The sequence below is a fragment of the Fusarium sambucinum genome, chromosome I (assembly GCF_050947815.1).
Source record: "Fusarium sambucinum isolate potato_lamoka chromosome I, whole genome shotgun sequence".
Taxonomy (NCBI): Eukaryota; Fungi; Ascomycota; class Sordariomycetes; order Hypocreales; family Nectriaceae; genus Fusarium; species Fusarium sambucinum.
This window is the reverse complement of record NC_139294.1, coordinates 9,917,120-9,944,449: the sequence shown is the minus strand read 5'-3', so window position 1 is coordinate 9,944,449 and position 27,330 is coordinate 9,917,120. Positions and strand designations below refer to the sequence as shown.

At 46.8% G+C, this 27,330-nt stretch overlaps 8 protein-coding genes across 8 annotated transcripts; 3 read left to right on the top strand and 5 right to left on the bottom strand.

Moving 5' to 3' along the window:
• Positions 1–3,420: 3,420 nt before the first annotated feature.
• On the top strand, positions 3,421–7,535 carry FSST1_005938 (uncharacterized protein; the record flags this gene model as incomplete). Its single annotated transcript, XM_083232259.1, has 2 exons — positions 3,421–6,487; positions 6,535–7,535. 2 exons carry the CDS (start codon positions 3,421–3,423, stop codon positions 7,533–7,535), a joined length of 4,068 nt encoding a protein of 1,355 aa, XP_083089368.1.
• Positions 7,536–8,353: 818 nt separating this feature from the next.
• FSST1_005937 (deubiquitinase OTU2) lies at positions 8,354–9,268 on the top strand (the record flags this gene model as incomplete). The annotated part of the gene is made up of 1 exon (XM_083232258.1): positions 8,354–9,268. The coding sequence occupies one exon, from the start codon at positions 8,354–8,356 to the stop codon at positions 9,266–9,268; it is 915 nt and encodes a 304-aa protein (XP_083089367.1).
• A 121-nt stretch (positions 9,269–9,389) lies between these two features.
• Positions 9,390–10,316, bottom strand: FSST1_005936 (S-adenosyl-L-methionine-dependent methyltransferase; the record flags this gene model as incomplete). The annotated part of the gene is made up of 2 exons (XM_083232257.1): positions 9,390–9,737; positions 9,819–10,316. The coding sequence occupies 2 exons, from the start codon at positions 10,314–10,316 to the stop codon at positions 9,390–9,392; spliced, it is 846 nt and encodes a 281-aa protein (XP_083089366.1).
• A 970-nt stretch (positions 10,317–11,286) lies between these two features.
• Positions 11,287–13,128, bottom strand: FSST1_005935 (GIY-YIG nuclease family protein; the record flags this gene model as incomplete). The annotated part of the gene is made up of 1 exon (XM_083232256.1): positions 11,287–13,128. One exon carries the CDS (start codon positions 13,126–13,128, stop codon positions 11,287–11,289), a length of 1,842 nt encoding a protein of 613 aa, XP_083089365.1.
• A 2,207-nt stretch (positions 13,129–15,335) lies between these two features.
• Positions 15,336–15,530, bottom strand: FSST1_005934 (uncharacterized protein; the record flags this gene model as incomplete). Its single annotated transcript, XM_083223793.1, has 1 exon — positions 15,336–15,530. The coding sequence occupies one exon, from the start codon at positions 15,528–15,530 to the stop codon at positions 15,336–15,338; it is 195 nt and encodes a 64-aa protein (XP_083089364.1).
• Positions 15,531–20,133: 4,603 nt separating this feature from the next.
• On the top strand, positions 20,134–21,111 carry FSST1_005933 (uncharacterized protein; the record flags this gene model as incomplete). Its single annotated transcript, XM_083232255.1, has 3 exons — positions 20,134–20,358; positions 20,419–20,655; positions 20,704–21,111. The coding sequence occupies 3 exons, from the start codon at positions 20,134–20,136 to the stop codon at positions 21,109–21,111; spliced, it is 870 nt and encodes a 289-aa protein (XP_083089363.1).
• A 517-nt stretch (positions 21,112–21,628) lies between these two features.
• On the bottom strand, positions 21,629–23,926 carry FSST1_005932 (uncharacterized protein; the record flags this gene model as incomplete). Its single annotated transcript, XM_083232253.1, has 6 exons — positions 21,629–21,780; positions 21,830–22,309; positions 22,361–22,610; positions 22,664–22,797; positions 22,849–23,072; positions 23,133–23,926. The coding sequence occupies 6 exons, from the start codon at positions 23,924–23,926 to the stop codon at positions 21,629–21,631; spliced, it is 2,034 nt and encodes a 677-aa protein (XP_083089362.1).
• A 2,391-nt stretch (positions 23,927–26,317) lies between these two features.
• On the bottom strand, positions 26,318–27,200 carry FSST1_005931 (INO80 complex, subunit Ies4; the record flags this gene model as incomplete). Its single annotated transcript, XM_083232252.1, has 2 exons — positions 26,318–26,726; positions 26,782–27,200. 2 exons carry the CDS (start codon positions 27,198–27,200, stop codon positions 26,318–26,320), a joined length of 828 nt encoding a protein of 275 aa, XP_083089361.1.
• Positions 27,201–27,330: the final 130 nt, after the last annotated feature.

Below are 27,330 nucleotides of genomic sequence, written 5' to 3'. Positions count from 1 at the left end.
AAACGTGGATTGTGCTTCCGATTCGGTCCTTGCATTTGAACCATTCTTATGAGGGGACAAGTGCCTTGTTTGGAACGCCGGCGGCCGAACGACGACCGGGGAGCTCGGTAGTTTGGATTACTGGACGATCTTTGCTCTCATAGGAACTACATGTTTCTCACAGCTAGCCTCAACGTTGGCAACGTAGCGTCGATGCCCAACGAATTGAGAGACCGATCCAAGGAAGGCGCTAGACCAGTAGAAATGAACGGGCGACTGGGATAAATGCATGCGAATCCTGCTTATGAACCTGTTGGTATCGATTGTTTTCGTGGTCGGTGTCCTTAGGATGGCCGACGGTAATTTAGCAAGAAACAAACTTGACTTAGGAGCGGTGATAATCAAATTGAGTGCATACGAAGTGGAGTGGGAGCGAGGTAGGGCCCTGAACAGCGTCTGGGGTACAGCTCGGTAGGAGATTAGTGCACATGCATGTGAATAGTCGAATGCTGTGCATGCATAATGGGATGACCGAGGTGCAGGTAAACGCAGCAAAATGCAGGTCGAGATGCGTCTTGTTTTGTGTTAAAGGGATGTATGCGGGGAGTGAAACTGCTAATCGCGATACTGGGAGTCTTCTCACCGTGTTTCAATGGAGCTGATTGAGGCGCCCTTGCTTTCGTGACAGCCATTGAACATGAGCAAGATTGTCTTTTCTTTCTTACATCTCGGCAATGTTATCATTGCATGGGGTTGGTTGGTCGCGTTCAGGGGCAAAATGATCGCTTGCCTCGTTTACATTCGCACGTCTTTGACAGCTGAGAAAGTAACCCTGACTGTGACAGGGCCTAGGCTAATTGTGGCATACGTATGGAGTTGCATCCCCGAGATCGTAGCCTTGCTTGCCAGTTTGCCTCTAGAAAGGTGGTTCGTGCACTGCTTGTCCTGAAGGCTGAAGTACCGGTACCAGAACGCTGGACCAGGCGTTAGATTCGTTAATAACAATAATAGAGCTAGCTTCGGAGCAGATTTTGTACAGAGTAGCGCCTATGTCGTTGTGTAAGCAGATGATAAGATCCGGCTGTCGCATGGCAATAGACGAAACATTATCTATACACTTGTGTATCGACATATCGGCATGTAGGAAGCTGTTGGGAAAATCAACTTTATCCAGAAATGGAGAAGGTCAAGACGAATGATCAATCCGGCGAGGAGCCCCATGTTGTTTTGCTACCGATGATTAACGGCTCCATTGTGCCTTTCTGGGCTTGAAAGATGATTTGTGTGTGATTGTCGGGGATTGCACCTAAAACCATAAGTTCATCAGTATCAGCATCAGCATCATTGTCATGATGAATGAGAGGAAATTGCGCCTCCGGCGAGACCAACACGAGAAGCCTGGAACTTCCTATTCGATGGCTCATTAACCAATCCTTGGGAATATGCAGGACCGATATTGCGGAACCACAAGGGCCCCTGGCTTATGCATTAGCCTTCCCGGGGAGCGTTCTTTAGCGCATTCCAAAAGGGGGACGTTGTTGTCTCTAGACTCTTTGAGAGGCATCGATAAAGATTATCATCAGGCGACTGCAGAGATTTCCTGGTTTTTGGTTCGATTACCTTGATCGACTTTGGCCTCAGGCACCAACGCTTCATAGAACGGAACATGTTGAACCATCACTCCTGCCCTCGTCTCGGTACAAATTTAGTTAGTAGTCAGGTCAGGCAGGAGGACCTGCCAAAATGTGAACTCATGGAAGGCCTCAGTCATCAAACCCCTCAATGACCCGTTCCTCATCAGCATCAACATCATCTGCATCTACCACACTTTAAGCACATTCTTTGACAAATCATTTGCCTTTTCTTCTTGTTGTGTTTCCAAGGACCCATTTCATCGACCAGGATGACCAAATGGAATTACTACGTGCCGTCAATTACAGGCCCCGGTCTACCTAATCCTAATCACTCGTCACTTCCACAATTGATTGAATGCGACGTGCCTGGCCAGATTACCAGGGTGGAGCTCTCACAAAGCGGCTAAACTCGATTGGATGTCCTTGGAAGGGACGGGTCGAATCGAAAGAGGCGTCGACGGTCACTATTCTACAGAGAGGACCGCACGGAATGATGCAAAGCCAGCTACAGGCGACAACAAAGCTATTCAAGTTGGTTTAAAGCTGAAAGAAAACGACAACAAGAACTGTTGGTTGACATTGCTCCAAGCCCAATGGAGACATCTTGTTAGTATGCCCAATGTTAGCTCTCTTCTAATAGAACACTCACGAGCACCAACAAACTTTGGAAATGATGGACATCTTCGGTACCGACGCTGTTGTCCCTCATTTAGCTCACCAGTCGAGTGAGTAAGCCTCGTCGACCCTTAATCAAAGACAACCAGGTCCCTGGCCTGGCTCCACCTCCCGCCGTCTAACAAAATCACCATTCCCTTTTTGCTCAAAGTTTGCGAGGGCCCATGTCATTGCTCCAGGCCTGTGCTAGGTTGTTTCCGCTAGAGAGACATCCCTCATCCGTTGGCGTCGACAAGGCTCTGCTCTATTGCCATTAGCAATTGGACTGTTCAACTGAACGCCTCATAAGTGGATATAACTCAACAGGGACATGGTCGTCTGCGCCGCGTGGGCTCTAATCACACTTGGTCCTAGGAACAGCCCGCGTCACTACTACCTACCTCTTGAACCCTCGAGATTCTTGAGCATACCTTCATCATTCCTTATCTTTCCTCTCTCGCCATCAAGCTCCTCACTTTGTGTTGGTCTTTGTCTTCCATTGCTTCTGCCTTGCCACTGCTAGTGCTGGTACTGGCTTTCATATCGGCATTCTCTTCTTTGTACCGGGTCACTCATTGCACTTTTACTTTGTCTCCAACCTTTTTTACAGTCAGTCCTCACTGTAGTAGGTGCCATGGCATTGCGTTAGCTCTACATGTGAGCAGCGAGGTTAATTCAAAACGCCAGTTGTCTGCGTTCCCTCAAGTTGTAAGTCAATGCCGGTTTCAAATCACTCCCGTTGTCACATATACTACATTCTACCATGAATTGAACATGCATTGCATTGCGCCTGACCCAATCGCATTGTCGTTTCTGCAAAGTTAGAGAGCTAATAAATTAATGCGTAGCCATGATACGATCCATGAACAAAACGGCAAGCTTAGTGGCATTGAGACTATTCTCTTTAGTTCGAGCCACCAACTTTTGTGAATCTTTGAGACCTTTGATATTCTGTCCAGTATAGTTCTATCCATAGGTTTGTTCTCATTCTATATCCCTGGATGCATTTGCAATAACTGATCACATGCTCTAGAACACAATACTGCGCCGACACTGAATATCTTCAGCAGGGCACAGCACTGGGCCTGCGTCGAGCTACGCAAGTGAACAGCAGTTTTTTTTCACTTCCACTGCAGTATCTTAGAACTTCACCATGGGCGTTTGGGAGACAGATGATGAGTATCTGAGCGGGCCGGCTGCTACTTCGCTGCCGACCCCTTTGGATACTCCCTACCGAACACCTTCGAGGACATCAAAAAAGTCACGGCGCTCTGTCACACCACCAGGACCAGATTCTTCTCCTCCCCAACTACCGAATGATATGGGCTCCAAAAGATCATCCAGGAATGTCACAACCGATGAAACGATCAGCATATTGGACCCTCGACGATTTACTCCCACCTTGCACGCCAACTTAGTATCCGAGATTTTGAACCTTCGTCGAGATCAGGAGGAGAAGACTCGACAGATCGAAGCACTCGAAGCATCTCTGCACGCGATAAAAGAGGAGAAGGACTTGCTGAAACAGAACCTCACCGAAACAGGAAAGGAAAGCAGATCTCTCAAGCGACAACTTTCTCTACTGGAAGGTGGATCTTCCTCAGCACTAAGAGAGTTGGCCCGTGAGAAGGAAGATGCTGTTGAATCTGTCGCGGATACAAGAAAGCGACTGGAAACTCTTCAAAAGAAGCTTCGAGTCCAAGAAGAGGATTCGGTCAGAGTCCACAATCTATGGGCTCAAGAGAAGGAAGGCTGGGAGAACGAACGACGGAAGTTCGAACATCGGCTTCACGTCGCGGAAAACCGCCTACAAATTGTTCTCGACGAAGTCGCCGCATACCAACAAACCCAATCGAAGAACACACATACTGGGGCGATTCCTGGTCATGATAGCGAAGCTGAGGAAAGTGGTCGCGAGAACGATGCTGCAAGCATCAGAACTATGAGCATGACCAATAGTGTTCGGTTTTCCATGACAAGTGGCATTGGAGTGTTGAGAATGAATGGGAACACCTTGGCTGATGAACTGAACTTTGACGATGAAGACGAGCAAAGTGACTTCGACAATGGCCGGGAAAGCGCCATGTCAAACTACGCACCGTCTTTCCATGTACGGAATCTCAGCCGAGACAGCCCAGTAAAGCGATTCCATGCTCGAAATCAGAGCTTGGAGAGTATCAAGAGGACAGGAAGCGTAACTCGCGGCCGACTTTTTATGAACGATCCTGTACCAGAAGCTTTGGAGGATGAGGAGAACGAGAATGCGACTCTTCCCGTTGTCACAGCGCTCAAAGTTTCGTACGTCGACACTGGGATTCAATACTCGCCACCACCTTCGCCTAAGCTGTCTCCTGTGAAACCCGCGACACCCGAGCGTCTGAATCGTACCAAGCCCTCAGAAGTTGAGTGTTCACCTAGAGATGGCGAGATTGAAGCCAACCAGCGCCGCAAGCGTGTTCGCCCATTCAGTTTCGAACCTTTAGCGACTCGTCAGGTTATGGTCTCAACCGCTGTTCAAACGAGCGAAGAGCCATTGATACCCCCCATGACGCCCAAATCGCCTACTCGCCCACCTCCACCACCTCCAGTACAGTCTCCCGTGGTAGAAAAGCCTCTTATGGTTGCGTCCTTTACGCAGACTGATAGTCCACCTACTCACCCATCTCCTGCAGCACCCAGTCGCTTGCCATCCCCTCCCCCGCTTGCAATTCCAAGTATCAGCGTTCACCCCCCAAGCAGTCGCCCCAGCACACCCAGAGAACCTCGGTTACCAGTTCTTCATAAAGACTTTGGCTGCCAAGTCAAGTTATCTGAACCAACATCAAAATCAACAGCTGAAGTAGCCGTACAAACAGAAGGCATTCAGACAGACAAGCGAATGGCTTTACTTCCCGCTCATCTTCAGCCATCTGCTATTTCCTCGCGGCCTTCTTCGCCCAATCCGTCTGGCATTGACGTAACAAAGAACTTTACACCGGTCCCCGGCAACGTGCCACCACGAAACCCGCGTCGATTGGATAGGCAGAGCTTCAGCGACCAACCCTCATCTCCGATATCCTTACCTGAGGAGGACTCCTTTCATGACGTATATCCAGGAGGCAACGATGATGGCCCCCTCTCTAGCCAAAGAGCTCCAATGAGACGACCACCTCGTTTTAGTAGTCTTTTCGCTGGGTTTGATGGTGGAAGCTCTGACGAAGTGGATGAGTTTGGCGATGCCGATTTGAGTGATTTGGAGTATCGAACGGCATTATCTGCGCCTCGACCCAAGTCCATTTCGAGTCGTTTTGGCAAGCGTAGCTCAACTGGAACCACAACGACCATCGGTACCATCCCAACATCTCCTGAGCAGATTATGGTGCGTCAAGGACCTCGAGTTACTACAGAGCTTCACCAACCCTTCACGGTCAAATCTGGAAAAGGTTTGGAGAAGAGCCCTGTTGCCATGCCACCCAATCGAGCCAGCGTCATGCGCAAAGCAGCCATGATACAAAGTGGTATTGCTAGTCACCAGGGCCGGCCAAGGAGCCCCAGCCTGACCGACACCAAAACCCCTCCCCCATTCCCTATTCCTACCAGAGCTAGCTCTAGAAATGTTCCAACAAGCACGAGTGCTCCTAGTGATGGCCAGAGAAGTCCAACGCGGGACGATTTCTTCCAGCGTCGTGGATCAGGCCGCATCCATCGGGCTGGCAGTGTTCGAAAAGTCCGTTCTGCCGCTGCATTACCCCGCCATCAACGACATCGCAAGCAAGATAGCCGGTCAACTGCTCCATTGTCCCCTTCCACCGAAGCCCCTGAGAGTCCGGGCCTTCCTCCCCTGCCGAAGAACGACATTACAACTCCTCGCGCTCGTGCTCACCATAGTGGTCAGTACAGGCACCAGCACAAGCTCTCCACTAATACGGACAACACCTTCAACACCTACAATACTGGAAACACACTCAATACATCCAGTACCGACCCACCTTCCACACAGAACGCTGCCCAGAACACGAGTGTAGTGGACGCTATTGCTCAGACCATGGTTGGCGAGTGGATGTTCAAGTATGTTCGCAGAAGAAAATCTTTTGGTATGCCCGAAAACAACGGCAAGGATGATACTGGCAACGATCGCCACAAAAGATGGGTTTGGCTCGCCCCTTATGAGCGAGCTATTCTGTGGAGCAGCAAGCAGCCAGCCTCCGGAAGCGCCCTCATGGGCAAGGCTGGTCGAAAATGTAAGTGATTTTAGTTCTGTTCATGAGAATACCGCTAACGAATACAGTGACAATCCAATCCGTACTCGATGTCAAGGATGACAACCCTCCACCAAAGGGGGTGGCATCAGTTTTCAACCGATCCATTTTAATTTTGACACCGCAAAGGGCTTTGAAGTTCACAGCCGACTCTGCTGAACGACATTACATCTGGTTAACAGCCTTATCATTCCTCGCACACTCGTCTCAAGCCGTTCCTGAAAACATCTCAGCGCCGCCAGCAGTCCAAAATACACCGATGCCTGAGTTTGAAGCACCCCAACCAAAGTTGAAGCGTGGTGGTATAAGAGACTCAATCCGTCTTGCCAAGGGACGCACGGTTGGCCGTGCTGCACCACCCAGTGTTCCCAGTATCCCCAGCATTCCAAGTGTGCCATCTTCACAGGTGGGGGACATGGCGAACTTCCCAACGATTGAACCTGCTGGAGGATTCACAAGTCGAGATGATTCGATAGATGCAGCACAACCCCCATTGATACCACGCTTCCATGATCGCAACCAAGCCGCGGCTCATGGTCGCAAGCGGAGCAATACAGGTGGCCATGTACCACCACCACTTTCTTTCCGAGGGTTCTCTGGTCCTATTACGGGTCACCAGTCGACCAACAGCACCACCGATCAGAGTATTGGGACGGCAGATTCTGATATCTACCAGTCACACACATCAAGTAATGGAGTATGGGCAGTGAGCCAAACGGGCTCACACCAAGCATCAGAAGCTTCATCTCATGCAGGCAACTTCTTTGATGCTATCGGTACCGTGCGAATGGAAGCTTTCATCAGCCCATTGGCATTCTCTCAAATCAACAACTATCCTAACGAACAAGACCAATTCCGGCACTCACTTCGGAGGCGAAGCAAGGAACAACGAAGACGAAGAAGTCGAAGCCGACACCGAGATAGCTACAATTCTCGCAGCACCCGTACAACAAACGACGACTACTATTACGGAAGTAGGACAGCTGGAGAGGAAGACTTCTTCCGTGATGACCCTTTCAAGGGATTCTAGTATATACATTACATGATTTCATAGTAGCCACGACGGCAATCATTACTTTCATTATTTTTCTTTGTTTTCTTTCTCAATCACCTTGGATAAGGAAGAGTCACAGGCGGATATTATACCCTTTTCTATATAACAACTTTGGGATGGGTTGAGGGCGGCCTCAGAGCTGGCCGGCACTCGCTATGGAGTTAGGTTTCTTTCTTTTACTGAAATGATGTTACAGTCATCAAAAAGTTGGGAGGATACATAGGCCCTTCCGTCATTGCTCTGGTCAGAGGTTTGTCACAACCCTGGCGAGAAAGATTTTTGCCTATAGCGAAAGTTGCTGCAAGGCCACATATAAGTTCGAACCTGCCCCGAAGGCCAGGTATAGTTGGACTTGAAGAATTAGATAGTAAAAATATAAATGAAGACCAGGCATGGCCTGTTTCAATACAAACACTCCTGTCCATTGCTGTAGACGCCGCTCACAGACTAAGCCATAGGACTTGATGTCAAAGTATCTTTTACCTTGTATGTAAGTTGGATTTCTCTGATATGTACATGGCTGAGTCCCACCACATATTGCGTTGAATGAAGTAAAGCTGTCTCAGTAGAATCAACGTCATCTTTAATTTAATAAATGCCCCACTGATGAGTTTTCCCACTACCCCGCGGTTTGCTGCACAGCTCTTTAAGCTTTAATATTTTTTGAACAAAGTTCGTCTTCTTTAGCTTCTTGACGACCTGGCCAATTCTTTTTAGGTCTCCACGATTTACCCTACTAAAGTCTTAAATTTCACCGAAGCTTGTACTACCTCTGACGATATCACAAACCCATCATGGATAACCCCGCACCAATAGAAACCCTTGAGCAGATTCAGACGCGACACCGCCGTGAGCTAAAGGATCTGCAAGGTCGCATAACAGGAAAGAAGAAGAACGCTACCAAAAAGACTCGGAAGGGCGTCAATGATGAGTGTGCAGAGATGGAACGTCAGCTACGAGACAAGCAAGTCGCCGAGATCGCTGCCCTGAACCCGAGCGAGAGCACAAACAACGACAACGACAACAAGGAAGACGATGCCGTTCCCCAGGTGGAGGACAAGCCAAATGAGGATAAGCTGGCTGAAGAGGCTCAAAAACTTAGCCTTTCGCAACCAGTAGAACAGCAACAGCAACCTGGGAAGAAACGCAATCGCCAGAAGGAGAGAATGGCTCGACGGGCTGCTGAGCAAGAAGCCGAGGCTCAGCGCGCAGAGGATGAAGCATCCAACATGACGAATTACCGGGCAAAAGAGAGCGAATATATGAAGACGATGTTTGAGAAGCACGGCCTGGTAGAGCAGGACATTGCACCGGATGGACATTGCCTGTTTTCCGCGGTTGCTGATCAATTGGGACAAAACGAAATTCCTCTTAGTGATGGAACTACGCAAGAGCCGGCTTATAAGACAGTACGACGGGTCGCTTCGAATTACATGCTGGAGCACGGAGACGATTTTTCTCCGTTCCTTGAAGAAGATCTCGAAGGCTATGCTCGCAAGATGAAGGATACTGCTGAATGGGGAGGACAGCTCGAGCTCATGGCACTGGCACGACAGTATAAAGTAGAGATTCGAGTGGTGCAAGATGGACGCATGGAACGCATTGGCGAGGAAGAAGGGACCGAGTCGGGAAAGACACTATGGCTGGCATACTACAGGCACGGCTACGGATTGGGAGAGCATTACAACTCTCTTCGAAAAGCATCATGATGAGAAGGAAAACAGAAGATCGCTTTTTTTCTTTTGTGTACAACGGCGACAAATCATATGCGACGGCTGTTTGGTATCGAGACGTAAAAGAAGCTTCGGTCACCGAGAGCACTCAGTTTGGCTATCGACTCCACACAGAGAGGAAGTCCATCACTACGCCTTCTGGACTTGTGCCGGCCTTGTGCGTCCTTGTTGGTTTGAGGAGACTCAGTCGATGTAGGGCGTCGGCCCAAGGTTTTGAGCAGGGATCCTCGTGGACGGTACCGTCGTCGTTGTATGCAATTTCTTCGCCCGGAGCTGCCAAAAGGGCTTCGTAGAGCTCCGGAGAGACGCCCCAAGGGGGGCCGTTGGCGGACATGGGTTTCGTTGAAGGGAACTCGAGGCAGATGAGACGGCCATCATGGGAAAGCAGCTCTGTCATGCGCTTGGCCCATTTTGGTCTTGCGTCTGGGGGCAGCGCGCACAGGAACTATATAGTTAGTTAGTTTACCAGAGAAGAGCAGTAGCACCTAGAATCTAGAAGTTCCGAGGCCAAAGGATGCGGAATTACCGTATAATCGTAAATGAGATCAAACTTGCCGTCATCACCGACACTCTTGGACCAATCTTGCTTGAAGAAATCGCCGGTGATCCAGTGAATCTTGCCCTTATCCAAACCGTCGACAGGCTTGTAGAGACCTTCTGATTCGGCTTGTTTTTGGTTCTTGATGGCTTCCTCTTTCGCAGCAGCGCTATAGTCGAGACCCCAAACGTCGTAGCCCCACGAGCTCAAGAGCAGAACGTCATGACCACGGCCGCAGCCGGGCACTAAAGCGGTTTTCTTCTGGATAGCACCCGCGGAGTCCCGGAGAGGATGCCCGCGATGGTCCTGGTGTTGAGAGGGCGGCACAAGGTCAGGTCTTTGGGCGAGGAGGTCGTGAAGGGCGATGGAGGCGGTACCGCGATCCCAAGGTGTCAAGGCATCTTGCCAACAGCTATCCCATTTAGGACCTTGTTCCGCGAAGGGAACAGAGGAGATTCGATCCTCCAAGGGGTTTTCGGTAGCCATTGGTGTCTGGGTGAACGGTATGCCGGGATTGTAGGGTGGTGAATAGGTGTAGGAATTAAAATTGCTTGACCCGGGACACGAATTCGAATGTTGAGATAGCGCACGTTATGGAGGTGAGGGGGAGGGTCTCTTCGGGTCGGGCGATGGACCTACGGATGGATCGATCAGTTCTGATCCAATGGTGGGGTTGTAATGACGAAATAAAGATGTTTGTGGGGGTTATAAGTCGGTATATACCGTAAATATTGTTTGATATTTTGTTAGACTTGATATAATCAATCTGAAGAGAGATCAAGAAGTAGTCTACATGTACTGGAGTCGAAATGTTAGAAAAGACGAAGGAGAGGAAAAAGAAATAAATTTGTTCTGGTCGCGTGCTTTTTTTTGTTCAGCCTTCGGAAAGAGTGACACGCTCTCCTTCCCGTACGAGCATCCGGAGTGCTTATCTAGCGTGTACGCTAAGATAAATTGGCAGGCATGAACGGGGGTTGATATTCGAGAGCAACTTCCGTTTATTATCGAACGTTTATAAGGAAGGAACTATGCTCTGTAATACGCTGTTAAAACTGATAAAACGGTTGCCGTTTTGACATGTGAAGCAGATGGCGGGGCTTGCAAACGGTCGTACCTAATGTGTCAGTCTCAGCTGCTGGCTTGACATGCCGATGACCAAAATCATGACATTCATGTTGATCAGATAATCAGATCACTACAAGATTCAACAAAGTACAGATCGAGAGAGACGCAAAAAGTCAGGTCTGACCTGCATCATATGCACATGTTGTGCTACAACACAAGACGCACCTTGTACAGCAGGATCTGGTCACGACACCAACTAAACACCAGCATAGCTCATCGAAACTGTGCAGAAGCAGTTGGATCACTAAAATAAACATACAACTAACATATACAGATACATACGCATACGCATACGCATACTCAAATACACGAACCAACATGCGTCCTACCGTCAGCTCGCCATTTCAGCCTCTCGTTTACCCGTAGCAAAACCCTCCTTGAACTTGTCCTTTCTGAGTGTCATAGCTTGGATGAGCGCGCTCCATCCTCGAGGACTCTTACCTCCCTTTGAAGCATCACCAGGCCTGCCACCTCCGAGTGTCCAGAGAAATGTGGCAAAGAATTTCTCCCCCTCGCCTGGTGGCTCTCGAGAATCGCTCGACTCAGGCGTACCCTCTCTGGAAAATGAATATCGACTCTTCACCAATTTTCCAATTTCTTTCTTCACTTTTCCCATGATCCGACCCGCAGCTACGCCAGCAGATGATTCCGAGGTCTTCAAAGGCTCTGCCTCTGTCGACTTGATAGGGATATCATCCATTGCTTGAGGGACAGCAGTCTGCGCGGTAGTCGAACCCATTTGGATGCTGGCAGGCCCGTTTTGTGTACCCACAGAGCCTTGGAGCCCTTGGATAGAAATGTCGAACATGCTTTTGATTCTCTTTTCTGCCTCTTGCGATACCACCATTTCTCCGTCCTCTTTCTGACCAGCCTTCAACTCATAAGCAGGCAGCTGAACAAAATCTTCCATCACCTTGAGCGTGGCAATAAGAACATCACCTGTTTGATCATAATACCATTCTTTATGGCCTCCGCCACAAGATGCGCATTCGCGAACTTTGAGGTTGTGATTTCCAAGGAATACATGTGCTAGTTGTTCGGCTTTCTCAGCGCCAGCAAAGTCAGTCTCGGATTCATAGATGACCTTGGTGTCTTTCCCATAGCAATTTCGGGATTGGTTTTGTCTATTGACGGCATTGTGTCCAGTGTATCCGATTTTGAAGACTTTTTCGTGTTTGGTGTGCTGCAAAACATATACAACGCCATGTTTCCGCAGCTTTAGAGTAGGGGGAGCGGTGAGAGCTTCTAGGATGGGCGAGCTTCTCTTCAAAGTCCCCTGTCGATACAGTCGACCAATGCCGATACCCTCAAGATTGATTGGATGGTCGAGAGGGTCATCTTCAACCACGAGGGTATTTTCTTGGCGTGCTATAACATCAGAAGCCGCTTGTTCAGCAACAGGCTTTCTATCAGGGATGACTGAGAGCCTCTCTGATGTTCCCTGAAAAGAAAGCTCATCGTCCTCTGAGATGCTTTCTGCATAGGCTGGCTTGTCATTATCGGGCGACCTGTCTGAGGTCGAGTAGGTATGGCCAAGAGACAAGGTCGAAATATCTTTCGTGATGGCATTGATGTTGGAGTTGTTGTTTGCCACAGACGAGGGGGTCTTACTAACCGCCCCGGATGAAGTGTCTAGTATAGAACTGTCAAGGATGCAAGCCGGACCCTCGATTGGAGTTCTGACTGAATCAACTTCAGTGAGAGGAGTAGGAAAGGGCGAGGTGTCGCTGAGGCAAGAATGATCGAATACCTCTGGCTCTGGTGTCCCCGGCTGTGATGCATCGTCTGAGTCCTCTATCAAAACCCTCTTGGGCTCTTGGGCCCCAGATGGAGCCTGGGTCAAGTTGGCATCCATGCCGTGCTTCTCTTTCCACTCTTGAGATAAGGGCAGAGCGAATTTGAAGTGCTGGCCACAGTAAACGAGTTGAAGCAATTGCTCAACCTTTGGGTAAAAAATGGCAATATCTGGGCATGTTTTCGTCTTCTCAATATCCAACCAAAGGGCTATGGCTTCGTCTACCACGCCCGTCCGCTCACGACGACAGCGGTTATTGCTTTTTGTTCGCCATCGACATTTCTCGAAATCAGAATTTTCTTCGGATTTTGGAAAGAAGACGATGAGCTCTCTCAGCCCTGTGAAAAGAAAATGCTCAGAGGCTTGAGAAGTGGCCATATTGAAAGAGACAACAGTGAAAACAAGATTGATACAGTCAACTCGACTCGACGAGAAGACGAGCCTGTCTCTACGGTCTATTAATCATTGTAAATCGGGTGGCTGATAATTCCATCTCTTAGGGGTGTTGAGAAAGGATCGCATGGGGCTCGAAACTCAGCCTCGAGGATACCCAGAGGAATGGTGTTGGTTCGACAATTTGAGTTCGCAGCAAGGGCATGATGATGGATGATATGCAGTTGGTTGTGCTTTGCAGACGGAAGGATTTCCCCGGATCAAAAGAGGAAATAAACTGTCGAGAGCTGAAGAGCGTTGAAACGCCAGGGGGCCCGTGCCAAGTATATTTACGGCCGAGTCTTGAGTCTGAGCCCACGTCAAAGTCTACGTCTCGCAGGGCTATCGTTTTCCTTGAGGGTGGTTCTTGTGGTCAAAGATTTCAGTTTATGTAAGATAGTGTGTGTGACAACCCACGTTTCTCAACACCATCTTGTTTTCAGAAGTAGGGTTACAGTGAGTTGCAAGATCCAGATAGACACGGAGTTGACCGATACGTAGCACTGAGCCTTGCCGAATGGTTTTGCTGTGCCGTTGATGAGCTTTTGGGAGTGCGTGCGGGGGGCCTCATGTCGAGCAGGGTTAGGCTTAGGCTTGATTTGGGGGGAATGCGACAAGGAACTTTTGTGATAGATCTCGATGTTTTCTCATTTAGTTTGTTGTCTCACGACTTTGAAGAGTTGTGATGGAGGGGAGACTTGGACTTTTATGTTATTTGGTTATAGCAGACGTCGGAAACAGAAACGTTGACTTCTCAGCTTTAGGGTACAAAAGTAAACAGCTAGCTATATCCTATATACAAATGAACTGACTTGCTAGATAATGTGTTCCTTACCCTGCGGCCTACTTTTTTTGATACCCGGAGGACTGCATACGAAGTAGTGCTTGTACTGTAGCAGTTAGTGATTTGGTAGCCGTTGTTATCTTATCAAAAGATTTATCGTTTATCAAACTGTTCCAACCGCGGCAGTTGGCTGACAGCTGAATGCATTTAAACAGTGGAGTGTATTGTTCTTAGGTACCCAATATGCTGGGAATGGCCACGTGCATGAGGCATCTGGAATCTACTTCAAGTGCCGAAAGTAGCATCGTTCACCTCAGAAGCACGATTCATCACAATCAAGGAATTCATGTCTGTGTGTGACTGTTTATCTCATTATAGTACTGCAATGTATCTATCAAAGCAGCTTAGCCCATCCTGGCCGTGGCATTTTCGGCCTCATAACTAATAAAACATGATCCACCCCCCGTGGTATAAAAGACGTTCGTCCATCCAGTCATTCATCTATGTACCAGCAGTATGAATACATGGACACACAAGAATATCTCATGTCGTTGCAGAAAGTGGAGTGTGTAATGGGGGGGAGGAGAGAAAACAAGAAACGAACTAAACTAATGTATGGGGATCATTTATGTGCCCTTCATTTTTGTGCCAAAACGCCGAAACACCAGATATCCGCTGTTGATACCGAAATGGGAAAGAAAAGAAGAAAGCAAGACCCGAAGAATGTCAAAAAAAGCAGGATATCAAGATAGAAGATGAACCAAAATGCCTTGGTATGACGACAACGTCCGGATGCGTCGTTGTTGGTTTGGTTGCTTGCGGAGAAAAAGCCGAGAATCGGGCCAAGATGACGGCCGTTCATTCCGGGAATACAATGTCGATATCCAAACATTCCCGGCCCGGCAAGATTAAAGAGAAGCTCGAGAAAGAAACGAACCGAGCCTTTTATCGGTCGGATGAAGAGCCGAATGGGGATAGAAAGGTATGGCCCACATGAGATGCGTGCGTGGTTGTGCAGTAGTCGTAGTCGTAGTCGGAATAGAGCCGAGAAAAGATGCCCATATCCATGTCTTTTTTTTTCTTGATGGGGCCACTTTCCTACGATAACCATGATAGCAATGATGGTAATGATGCGTAAGAAAGTGGTGGTGGTTGATGGTGAGTGATATGAGAGACAAAGAATGTGAATATGGCCCATGGACGCCGTGATTGGTGAGGTGGGATAAGCCAAACATGCCACTGCTGCACATCTCCCCCCAATCAAGGTCTCTCAAGTGATTTGTCGAGTTGACTTTTGGTCGAGGTAGGCATGGTTTCGATCATCTTTTCCCTTTCTTTCTCTTGTTGGACTGCATAGCCTGTTGTGACTTTACAGGCCACAGTCTTCAAAATCGCGAATCATGATGGCCATCTGGGCTCGCTTGGCAGCCTCGGCAATGAGTGTAAAGTCCTGAAGGAAAGGAGCGGTTGATGGGTTGTTGCCTTGGGTGGGAGCTGGCTGAGGGACCATCTGAACAGAAGGAGACTGCTGAGCCGAAGAGTTGGAGGTTGAAGGGGCATCCATTGTTGAGAGAGTTGGTAGTGGTGGATAGATAGTGACGGACGTGTATGAAAGCGAGTGATGGATTTGAGAGTAGAGTAGAATAGAGAAAAGAAAAAAAGTGTGGGAGGAAAGTTGTGGGAGTGGGAGGGAATATGTATTCGGGAGAGGTTAGGTTATTAGGCAGCCAAGAAACAGTGACAGCACAGCAAAGCAAAGCACGGTGTTGTATGTGTGTAAGGTATGGATGGATGGATGGATGGATATGCGCATGCAACTTTGGTGCAAGGTATTATATGTATGATGGTAGGCTTATAATTAGTCTGAGCGCGTGGGGTAAAATGACGGGGGATGTCACTCTTTTTGGTTTCCTTTCCTTTGGTTTTGGTCCAGGAAGAATAATCTGCCACACAGAAAGCTGAAGTGAAGTCTGCAGAGTGACGTTTCTAGGTATAAGTTGGCACAAAGATGGTGACGTTGTTTGACGATCAAATCATCTAGAATCCTTCTATTTCCTTGTTGCTGTTGTTGTTGGTGTGAACGAATTCGGCTTTAGGCTGATGCCGCAACCAAGGCGATGGATACATAGACTAGACTTTTTGTTTCCCATCTTTTGCATCTGCGCTATAGATAAAGGGCCGAGTGTCTGGGGACGGGTTACAAGACAGAGGTCTCAGTTGATCACAGTAGTAGACGGATGGAGTAAGACGGAAACGCCGAGAGTGTGGAGGAGGAGGACAAGAGTCAAGTTGAACTGACGTTAATTTGTAAAAGTGGAGGATGCCGAGTTTTGGTTTGAAGAATGAGGCCGAGATATCATGCCACCACTGATCTATCTACCATATTACTTTTATCCGCAAACAAAGTAAACCTCCGATGTTGCATGCAGAACAAATGTTCCTACATATTCATTACCACTTCTAGATGTCTGCTTCTTTACTGTTACAGACTCATGTTGCACTCGACTGTACTGTAGCATGAAGTATCCATGGGTACCTTATTACACGACAATAATCCCTCGGGCGGGTCCAAGCATAAAAAAGAAGCGCCAACGAAAACAAATAGAACATCTTTTTTTCCCCTTCTAAATCATCACTCGGCCTTATGCCTAACAACTGGGGTTACTTAAAGCTGTGGATCTGGGGTGGAAACCGATCTTGGAAGCGTTGGCCCATCACATCTCTTTAGCTCTTCTAGTTTTTTTTTCCATTGTTTTTCTTTTCTCTGGTCTCTGACTTGTTCAAAAGAGAATTATGGGAACAATGAAGAAGAAGAAAAGAAGACCCTGATAGAGACCGAGAACTAAGTCTAGGCAGAGTTAAAGACTACCTATTGTTGTACAGATGAGCCCTACCGGGACTTCGGGCACTTTACTCCGCTTGACTATTCGCAAAATGTTTCATTCTAACTATCTCTTCTCTTCTCTTCACCGCTCGTCTCATCATTTACGGATATTCACTAGTGAAAGATCCTTTCTTATCCTTTCCCTTTATCCGTCGCGTATTTTTAATGTTATTGGGGGTTTTAGATTATTCGTAGAAGCGCCCCCCAATCATTGGACCCTGCGGGGTTATACCTGCTCTGACCCCAAGCAATCTTCCCCAGTGATGAACAGGATCATCATGAATGAAAAGTCATGTTATGAGAAAAAAAAAAAAAGACTTTGTAGTACGAGAACCCCGTACATTGTGTCGATTGGAAAGGGGTGATCGGCAGTCTTAACTGGTGCCTGTTGCAGATTGAGATGCAGGTATTTGACCATGCATATATGTATGTGTCCCTACATAGATATATCCAAATCAACAGATCATAATGTTCTAGATCACGAATAAACAGCATGATCACTACAGTTTCCATCAATCATCTTTATTCTTAACTCAAACTTAGCCGGTCCGTTTTCCCTATCTTTTGTTTACTCACCACCATGCATGCCTACAGTACTTTATTAGTGAGCCTCACTTTACTAAGAGATAAGGGTCCCTTACTCATCCCAGCAACAAAAAAAAGACCCTCGTCGTGAAACTAGTTCATGCCCGGGTTCTTTCGGAATTCCTTTTTCCAAGCAACCGAGTTGGTGCGCTTTACTTTTCCTCCAGTGGGGATCCCGAGCTATCCCCTTGTTAGAAAAATGCAACTAAAAAACATCACGACATGGAGATTAGAGAGAATCTGCCCATTGTCTTTGTTACTGTTCGTGCGGCTCTTTCGGACATTGGTCACCGATTATGCATCTCTGTCTCTCTGCCTTGCTTTTCGGACCTCTGATCCGTCAAACATGTCTTTCTTGTTTGCATAAATTATTCGCCACCCCCAGGAACGTCAGCCCAGAATCGGAAGCCGTTGGAGATGAAGTGGGTTCCTCAAAATTCCCATGTCTCTTTTGTTGCGGAGACTTGAGGTTGGGGCGCTTCTGTGAGCCTACTCGGGTCGGCAAAGGGATATTCGAACCGAAAAACCTTCATTTTAAAATATATGCCGAGTCATGAATCGTGCGGTCATCTTTGCTATACAGGCTATAAGGGTTGGAAAACCTGAAAAGTGGCCCCTCTGATACCTCTAGGCACCTCAGGACCTACTTTAAAGAGCTATAAAGGTCCATTTTAATTAGTTTTTAATTAACTAAAAAAACCTAATAAGTAAAACTTTATTATATTAATCTATATAGTAAGGCTATAATTTTTATAATATTATAGTAATAAGGCTATAATTTTTAAGAGGCTTAATTCTCCCCTTAATATATTAACTTTAATACTATAACCTACCTTTTATAATAGCTATTATAATAAAAGCTATATTATTTTAAATTAATTTTTATATTTTATAATAAATTTTAAAGTTTTCTATAACCCTAAGACTTTAAGAGTATTTTAATAATACTTATAATATTAAAGTTATTATCCTTAAGTTAATAGGTATAATAAAATTAATATATATAGCTAGAGTTCTTTATTTAGCTAAGAAGGAAGCCTTAATCCTAGCTTAATATAATAGCCGCTTTTAGACCTTCCTTTAGGATAATAACTAGGTTAATAGTATTATAAATAAGCTAAGGAGCTATTATAAAATAACTATATTACTATTTAAAAGTATTATAAATAGATAGGCCTTAGGATAAAGGACCTAGTAGATAGAATACCTTTTTCCTAATATTAGGTTAATTATATAATAAAAAACCCTCTAATGCCTTAAAAAGCTAAGCCTTAACTATACTATTACTGCCTTACTAATATTTAAAGATAATCTCTAAGAATATTCTTAAATATAAATCTAGCCTATAGGAATATCCCTTAATTAAACCTATAATACTTTATGCCTAGTTTTTAAGATATTAGCTATAATACTATTTCTATTAGTATAAAAGACCTTAATTACTATTAAGGTATCTTAAGGCTATAGATATAAATTAACCCTAAGATATAAGACCTTTATCTATAAATATATTATTATCTCTTAACCTAATAGCTAAGGAAAGAAGACTAAGTTAAAGATATAATAGTATTTTCTAATAAGTTATTTTTTTATAATATTATAAAAGGTATTTATTACTATATAATATATTATTATAAAGACTTAGCTTCCTTTATATAGATATAATAAAAGGGGAATAGTCTTATATTTTAAGGTATTATCTATAGTTATTAAAAAGGTCTATTATATCTATATAAGTCTAGGATACCTATTAACTTACTTAACTATATAACCTTTACCTTTAATAAGGCTAAGTCCTTCCTATAGTAATTATAATACCTATAACCTAATTTAAGGGTTTATTTTATATATAATAAATCCAGTATATATACTAGCTATTATATAATAATATAGCTATAGGAATATAATATCCTTATTATCCTATAAGTACTTTATAGCCTAGACCTTAATCCTATTAAGAACCTATAGGCTTAAATAAAGCTTTAAATTAATAATAATTATAATATAAAGACTTTAATAAAGGAAAGTCTAGCTTAAGCTATTTAAGCTACTTAAGAAACTATCCTAGAAGAAAAGCTTATTAAGCTTAGGTTATTAGCCTATAATAGACTAAAGGAATATATATAGAATAATAGATATCTAATTAATTACTAAATAAAGTACTAATACCTTGATTTATATATAAAAAACGCTATAAAGATAAGTACCTGATTTAACTGTTAAAAGGGAAGTAATCTCCGCGATCAGCATGATACAGGGCTTATACAGGCGCCAGGTTTTCCAACCCTTGTAGCCTGTAGTTTAGTTATTTTCCTTCCACCTTGCCAAGAAATGACCCCTATGACATAACATACTCGGATACACTGTAAACCATGCTACTGGTATGGAATTCCCATTCAATATTGCTCCCCTAATAGATTCCCCATCTTGATATAGAAATTAAAGACGTCTGTTCCCAATATGGAAATCTCAATGTTCTATCATAAGCTCCCCGAACTCCCGGCTCTCATGATGCCGTCCTCCGAAAAATAAGATACGTACCCCCGATCCGGGGTTTTGCCCGCCGCGCCGATCCGTCCTCCGGCCGCCCCTCCTCCAGCTCTAGCTCTAGCTTTGACGACGACGTCTAACAACAAATCCTCCCACGATCGCCTCAAAGGACAACAAAGCAAAGCAAAATCATCGACCCACGAACGCGATGACGTCCGCAGTCGAACCTGCCCAGTCCAATCGCTGGTTCGCCGTCCCTCGCCCTATCAGAAATCTCTTCAATCATTTCCCCCTCCACGTCTACGGCCCTGAAGAGCTTCCCGTGCGATCCCCCGCTACCGTACGCCAACGACCTACACTATACGTCTTCGTGGCAGACCAAGATGCCTTGTCGGGAAAACCAAGCTACAACCCTTCATGTTTGAAATGGCAGGTGTGTTTTTCTTCTTTGCAATAATAGAGAGTTTCAAATTCCTAATGTCTGTTTTGGTAGACTGTGTTGAAGATCGCGGGCATCGAGTTTGACATCGTACCCTCAAATAACCACGCTTCACCCTCAGGCGCATTACCTTTTCTATTACCATCTTCGTCGCAATCATCGAAACCTCTCACTGGCCAGAAAATCCACAAATATGCTCGTGAACATGCCGCTCATACGTTCCCCAACATCCCGTCGCCCCGCCTCGAAGCCTACCAAGCTCTTCTAACACAAAACATCCGACCAGCCTGGGTAATTAAATCACGCCATGTTAAACCACACCTGCTGACATCATGATAGTTATACGCCCTTTACCTCCTTCCGGCCAATGCCTCCCTCCTCAAGAGTCTCTACCTCCCCTCCTCGATCCTCCTCCGGGCACCTCTCCACCAGACCCTCCACGCCGCCGCAACTGCTGAGATTCTCAAGACGACACGTCGCGCAACTATCTCACCCTCTCAGCTTTTCACCGATGCGACCAATGCGCTGAAAGCTCTTTCCGCTCTACTAGGCGACGATAAATGGTTCTTCGGTGCCGAGGGGCCAGGCTTGTTCGATGCGGATGTATTCGCATACACATTTTTGATAGATGGTGATGCGCTTGCCTGGGAGGACGACTCACTGAGCGAGTGCTTGGAGGGTCTACAAAACTTGAGGAGGCACAGACAACGCCTCTACAAGCGGTGTTGGGGAGTAGAAAAGTCCTAAGAAGAACCGGACATCACCTTTAGACGATTGACCCGTCTTGTAATGTGCTACAAGTTCGAACATGACGGTAAATATCAATGTATCATATGTATCATAAGGAGTTCCGGAAATCAAGATAGGAATGGGCGTGGATGGCACAGATTCACAGCATGATTAGAACGAGTTTCGATTTATTCGCTGACCATCAGCAGATCTCAGCGATGTGATGGGCACCTTGAAATCCATGTTTCTTTACCTGCAAAAGGGGAGTTGACCTGTCTAATCCCCTGCCACCATCTCGCCCCAAGTCCCTTAACCCGTCTATAACAGCGCCCCAGAAAACCCGTAACCTTCATACCACATGTTGGTTATTTACAAGTTGGCGACACTCCCAAATAAGCTCGGCCTTATGTGAGCTTCTAGTTCGACAAGTGCGACTAGGGATAAGAAACGCGACGCGAGAAAATCCCATGCGATAGTAATACCTTCAGAACGCCGAATAGAACCTGAACCCCAAATAGAAATTGCATGATGGCGTCTAGTTCTGGTGTGGTTGAGGGATGCCCTCCAAAACATCGCTGACCGAGGCAAAGGCTCCTTCGCCACCATCTTGACGAAGTTCCTCAAGTAGCACACTGTTCTGAGCATAAATCAACTCCAAAGCCGCCCGGGACGATTTCCCAAGAGAAACTGCTTAAAAGTTAGAGCATGGTAGCTTGAGGCAAATCAATACACTTACGCAAAATGGCTGAGTTCAATTCTTCCGCCACGGTAACTCGTCCATTTCTATCCAAGAGATGGCTCACTTGAGGCTCTTTCAGGGGGTTCTGATATGCTGGCAAAGCCCAGATCTCATTTAGAGCTTTGTTCACTTCTGCCCGTTGGTCGTTGGCATATTCTTCTTGCAGCTTTTGGCCATATTCCAACATGCTGCGTTCAAGCTCAGCAAGCTCGGTCGCGTTTTCGCCTCCGTCGGTTTCCCACGAAGCATTCTCACTTCCGTTAAGGTCAATATCCATGATCTGGTTGCTGGCGTGCTTAATTCCCTTTGCCTCGTTTCGCATGTTGAGCTGCGCCGCTTTACGCACTAGCTCGATGAATTTGCGACACCGTAGCTTAAAGTAGACATGTTCGTTATCTTCTAGCACATGAGGGTAATACGCATTGGTGTATTTAAGCGCCCTGTCGATGTCCCCTTCAAGTATTGCTCTCCTTATACCTGTGTTGTTGTCAGCAAGCAACCCATATAAAAAAGGTGCAATCAACTTACGTTGGCGGTTGTTAGCATCTTCGTCTTCCCTTTCGCTCTGATACTCGGCTCCCGAAACGTTTGGATTAACATTCAGAGCTTCTTTTTGGATTCTCATATCTTCTGCAAAAGCTCGAGCCGTTTCCACATAGCCATCGTGCTGTAGGAATTGAAGAACCAAGTGCTGGATGAGCTCGGTTTCGGACTGCTCTGGTAGAATCGCTGATCCATCAGTAGCTTGGATGGCTTTGCGTACTTTATCACGCTCTTCCTAGGACTGAATTAATTATGCACCGTGCAGCGAGATGGGTTACACAAGCTTACTCGCATCATGTCGTCGATATTGTAGACAAAAGGAGTCTTTCCAAAGTTGACACGGACGAACTCGCCAGGCTTCTTGAGGCCGACTGTTGGGTAAAGTTTGCCTCTAGCAGCAGAAATGTCATGGAAAGCCCATCCTGCGATCTGGTTAATTGCATTGGAGAGAACAACGATGAGCACAAACTTACCTAATTTCACGCCGTTCTTAGTGAAGAAGGCGCTGTTTTCTTTAAAGTTGACGCCACACCCAACCACGTCGTTGACATTGTAACCGGGGCCAAAATGCCTGCCAATGTTCTGTCCCGTAAAACATCTGCCATCATCACCATGATACCCCCAAGACTCGGGTTCCCAGCCAACTGGTCGTGACAACGCAGCTGTCTTTGCGCTAAATCCGATACTCACTGTGGCGCTATTTCATTTGTCAGTGGTGTATCTAAATACAAAGACTCTAGGCAGCTTCGTTACTTACTCGTCTCGTTTGGCTGAAAGTATCTGCACCTCGAAATAGTAGATTCCGCATTGACGGGGCATGTAATGGTCAGCACGGACTGCACAAGCCTCATGATCCCTATCGTGCTGGTTCTTAGGTCCAACATGTTTCACGCTGAGGCCGTCTTGTTGGATCTCTATGCCTGTCATCTGATCTTCCTTGTTCCATCTGGTTGGTAGAGGTGCCAGTTCATCATTCTCTTCCACGACTGGGGGGCGCTCTATCACAGTATGCGACATGCCTCGGTGTGCACCAGGAGGCAGAGGATGCTGATTGTATGATGTAATCGAACCATGTGAAATGCCATTGGCGGAAGCACGTGTTGCTTCGCGTGTCTGGATCTTGGATTTGTGAGCTTCTTGGAGCCTCTGAACATATGTTGAGTTCTCGAGGTATGATGGAGTAAAGAAGTTGTCATCGTCGTTGTTTAAGCTACTGTCGGTAGAAGCCGCCGCCTCCGAGGCCACGAGCATGCTGAAAGCTCGAGAGAAAGATGGGAGACCAGTCCTTCTGGTGCTCACACCAGTCTCGAGCCCAGAAGTGTCCATATCGATAGTGTTGGCCGGTTCGGAGCCGGGGAAGTTGAGTTCGCCGGATGCGTTGAATATCGAGGTACGGGCGGGATGGGTATAAAAGTTGGGGATATTAGCGACGGACGGGTTATTCGGAGGAGAGAAGCGGGCGTTTCGAGTGGATGGTGAAGGCGCGATGGATGGCGATGTCGATTCGGGAAGAGCAGAGGAGCTTGAAGCTTGATATAGGGGACTTGCCATGTCCACGAAGACAGAAGCAAATACAATGCAGTCGTCGCCCAATCAACCACCCAACAGTAGAGGTAAGAGATGAATTGTTGGGCAGGTCGAGTCTCTCAGTGCAGTACTAATATGTTTGTTTGTAGTGGGGGTAGCGTTGAAGTCGGATCAGTTATCTAGCTAAGGTACGCAGGCACCACGAGGGTGGACGTGAGCACGAGCTTCGGATAGGTCGAGAGTTAACTGATAAGGCGAGAAGCAAAGTCGTTAAAGAAGAAAAAGTGAAAGAGGAAACACAACAACAAGTCCCAGTGATGCCAATCTATTGAAAAGTGGCTTGTAGCCAATAAGTACAGTACAGCAGTGAATGGTGCCAAGTTGGAGGAGAAGGCGGGCGGATGGTGGATGGCGGAGAGCAGTGGACGAGACGGATAGAGTGGAGGTGGCTCCCGTAAGAAGCGTCACCGTCACCGGTTGATGGCCCAGATGATTGACAATACAAAACCAACAGAGTATCAATGTAAAGGATCTATTTCTCGGTTATCAAAGAAGGAAACATCCGTTGTTAAATGTCTGTCTGTTGACAAAGCTAGAAACCGAGTCATGGTTGGATCATTATCTAACGTTCTCGGTTCTCTCCTCATCAACACATGAGAGGTACGTATCATGGCAACGCAACTTGCGCTATCACTATCGCTATCAATCACGAGGGTCACTTTGCTCCCCCAGCGGGCTTAGTCTTTCTGTACTTTCTGTACCTTGTCTGTTAAGCCAGCGCCTAGCAAAAAGCAGCATCAACTTAACAGTGGAGGCAACCAGCTTCCCCGCTAATCAAGCCGGACCCTCTCTAACCTGCATTGCTCCATGATCCGCTATGCAAAACGCCCCAACACGACACAGTCTAGGGGGCAACAGAAAAGCTGATTGGGAGTTTTGGGCTACATGAAATAAATGACCTAAGAGGTTGGTCTGATGTGGCACAGTTTGACTTGGTAATTTTGTCTTGCCCACTCTTACCAGTCCAGTTTTTTGTAACCTCAAGGACAGTCCATCAAACTGAGACGTGACAACATGGTATTATTACGCTCTTTGGGGAGGGATAGCCTTTCTTTGGGCACCAAGTCGAATATGAATGCAAGTCAGACGGAAACGTGGCCAATGTGCCTAGAATAATATATAAACGCGAAAGAAATAAGAGTCTCATTCGCTGCTACCTATCGAGGTAGGTACGTTAGGCGAGGTTATTTGCTGACTTATTCCCAAATCTCCAATGAGTGCCCCGATTTACAATATTGGTTTTATGGTTTCAAATCTGGTTGCTGTTTATTAGCCCCCTCGCATCATTATCCAGCCACCATCGCTCATCTCCAGACGAGACTTGTTGCGCACTATAAGCTTTGAATCATGCTACTTGAACCAAAGTAACAAAAGTAAAAAAACGAGATTACAATGTAGCATCATACACGCTCATCTGCTGTATTAAAGCTCAAACTGTCGAAACTCAGTTTCGTCGTGATGACTAAGCCTCGGTGCTCCCTGCAACCACACCACGACATCAAGACATGACCCCGATGAGAAAGACAAACGCAAAATGTATCCACTGTCTGGCCATTGGGGCATCTCGTCACCCGAAAACTCTTCGCCAACCGCTCAAGTCAAAGAATTCCCTCACGTTCGAGATAGTTTTTCACTACAAGAGGTCAAGATGTGAACGAAACTAAATTTGGCGCTTTGCGTGCCACTCTTCGCATCTTGACGATGAGCGACTTTACGGCGTGACCAAGACGAGCAACGCCCAACCACCATATATTTAGGTTTCTTGAGGGATGTAAATTGTGTCAGCTATCTTTAGACCTGCCGACTGCGTAATTTCGGACGGCCAATCAAAGAAAACTGGAATCAGCGATAATACCCAGGCTGTGACAAAACGACGTGTCAAGCACTGTCAGTCAGATCAGCGCCCACCTCTTAGGCGACCGACGGAAGAATGAATTCATGCCAAACCCACATAACAAAGAGAATATGCTTCATTCTGGATTAAATAATGCAGAGTTTGGTCTGGACGGCCCTCCAAATCTGTCTAACATTTTTCTTGTCTTGCTTGTAATTGTACATTGCCTTGAGCATCGCCAAAAGTTCAATACCAATTCCTTTTCCACAGCGCTTCTTCCTCGCTGTTCCTTAACGCCAGCGACACCAGCGTCGCATTCTTGATATAAGAAAAATCCGTGGTCGAGTCTGAATCCATGACCTCGCTCAATCTCAAAACATGTTGCCTGAGTGACTGACAGACCAACGAGCGTCAGTTGTATGTAAACCCGAAACGCCGGCGAATATCGTAGGATAGTGAAAACAAACTCTGATAACAGAGCAGAATACATAGGGAAAATAGAGCTATGCAGCCACCGATTACTATGAGGCGGCTGTGATAGCCAAAGGTACGGGTGATGAAGCGTGGTTGCTAGGAGCACTCTGCATCTCGACGTCGTTGCCACTGTTGCTGTTGCTGGCACTGTTGGCCTCTTGGCCATTCTCCTTATTTTCCTTGGTACTGCCCTCGGCGGACGCGGCGGAGGCAGCGGTCGAATTTTCAGCACCAGATTCCGGAGCTTTCTTCTGGGGAGCAACCCAGCGAGGAATCTCCCATGCGACGCCTGTAAAGCTCTTGAGCTGGAAGCCTCCCTTGGCCCATCGGCGACAAGGCTTGCCAGAGCGATCGAGAGCGCGAAGGCCAGCATTGATGGCTCCTTGGTTTGCCTTGGGCCCTAGCTTGTGGCCTCCAACGGGCTTGGTGCCGGAATGATCGATCGTACCGTCCTCCCTAGAATATGATTAGTACAAAGCATAAAATTGGGACGCATATTGTTAGAACTTACAGGCGAGGCTTCTTCTTGGGGCCAGGCTTTCCTCGAGGCTTGGGAATACCATCGTTTGTTCCGTTGGCAGTGGCGGCTGATCTTTTAACACCCTTCTTCTTGGGACCCTCGGTAGGCGGTCCCATGGCTGAAGGGGCGGGTGTTCCGTCGGCAGTAGTGGCATCAGGGACAGGAGTAGCAGCGTTTGAATCTGAAGCATTGTCACCGTTTGTGACGCTGGCTGCTGGTTGAGAGCCAGAAACGGACGCGGCAGGTGAACCGGCCTTGGATGTGATGTCTTTGACGGGAGATTCCTCTTTGATGGAGTCGGGCGCGATCAGGGCACGCAGCCTGTCGGGGGAGACTTTGCGAGTGACGATTAAAGTGGCTTTGGTGCTTGACTTGCGTCGCGCGTCGGCGGATTTGGCTGGAGGAGCCATTATAGGTTGATGATCGAGGTGAGGGAGAGAAAGAGTTGTTGGTGATGATCTAGGAATGGTTTGTTGATGACAAGTCGAGATGTTGTGGTGTGTTGCGATGGTAGAAACAGCAATAGGTGATGATGAAAGA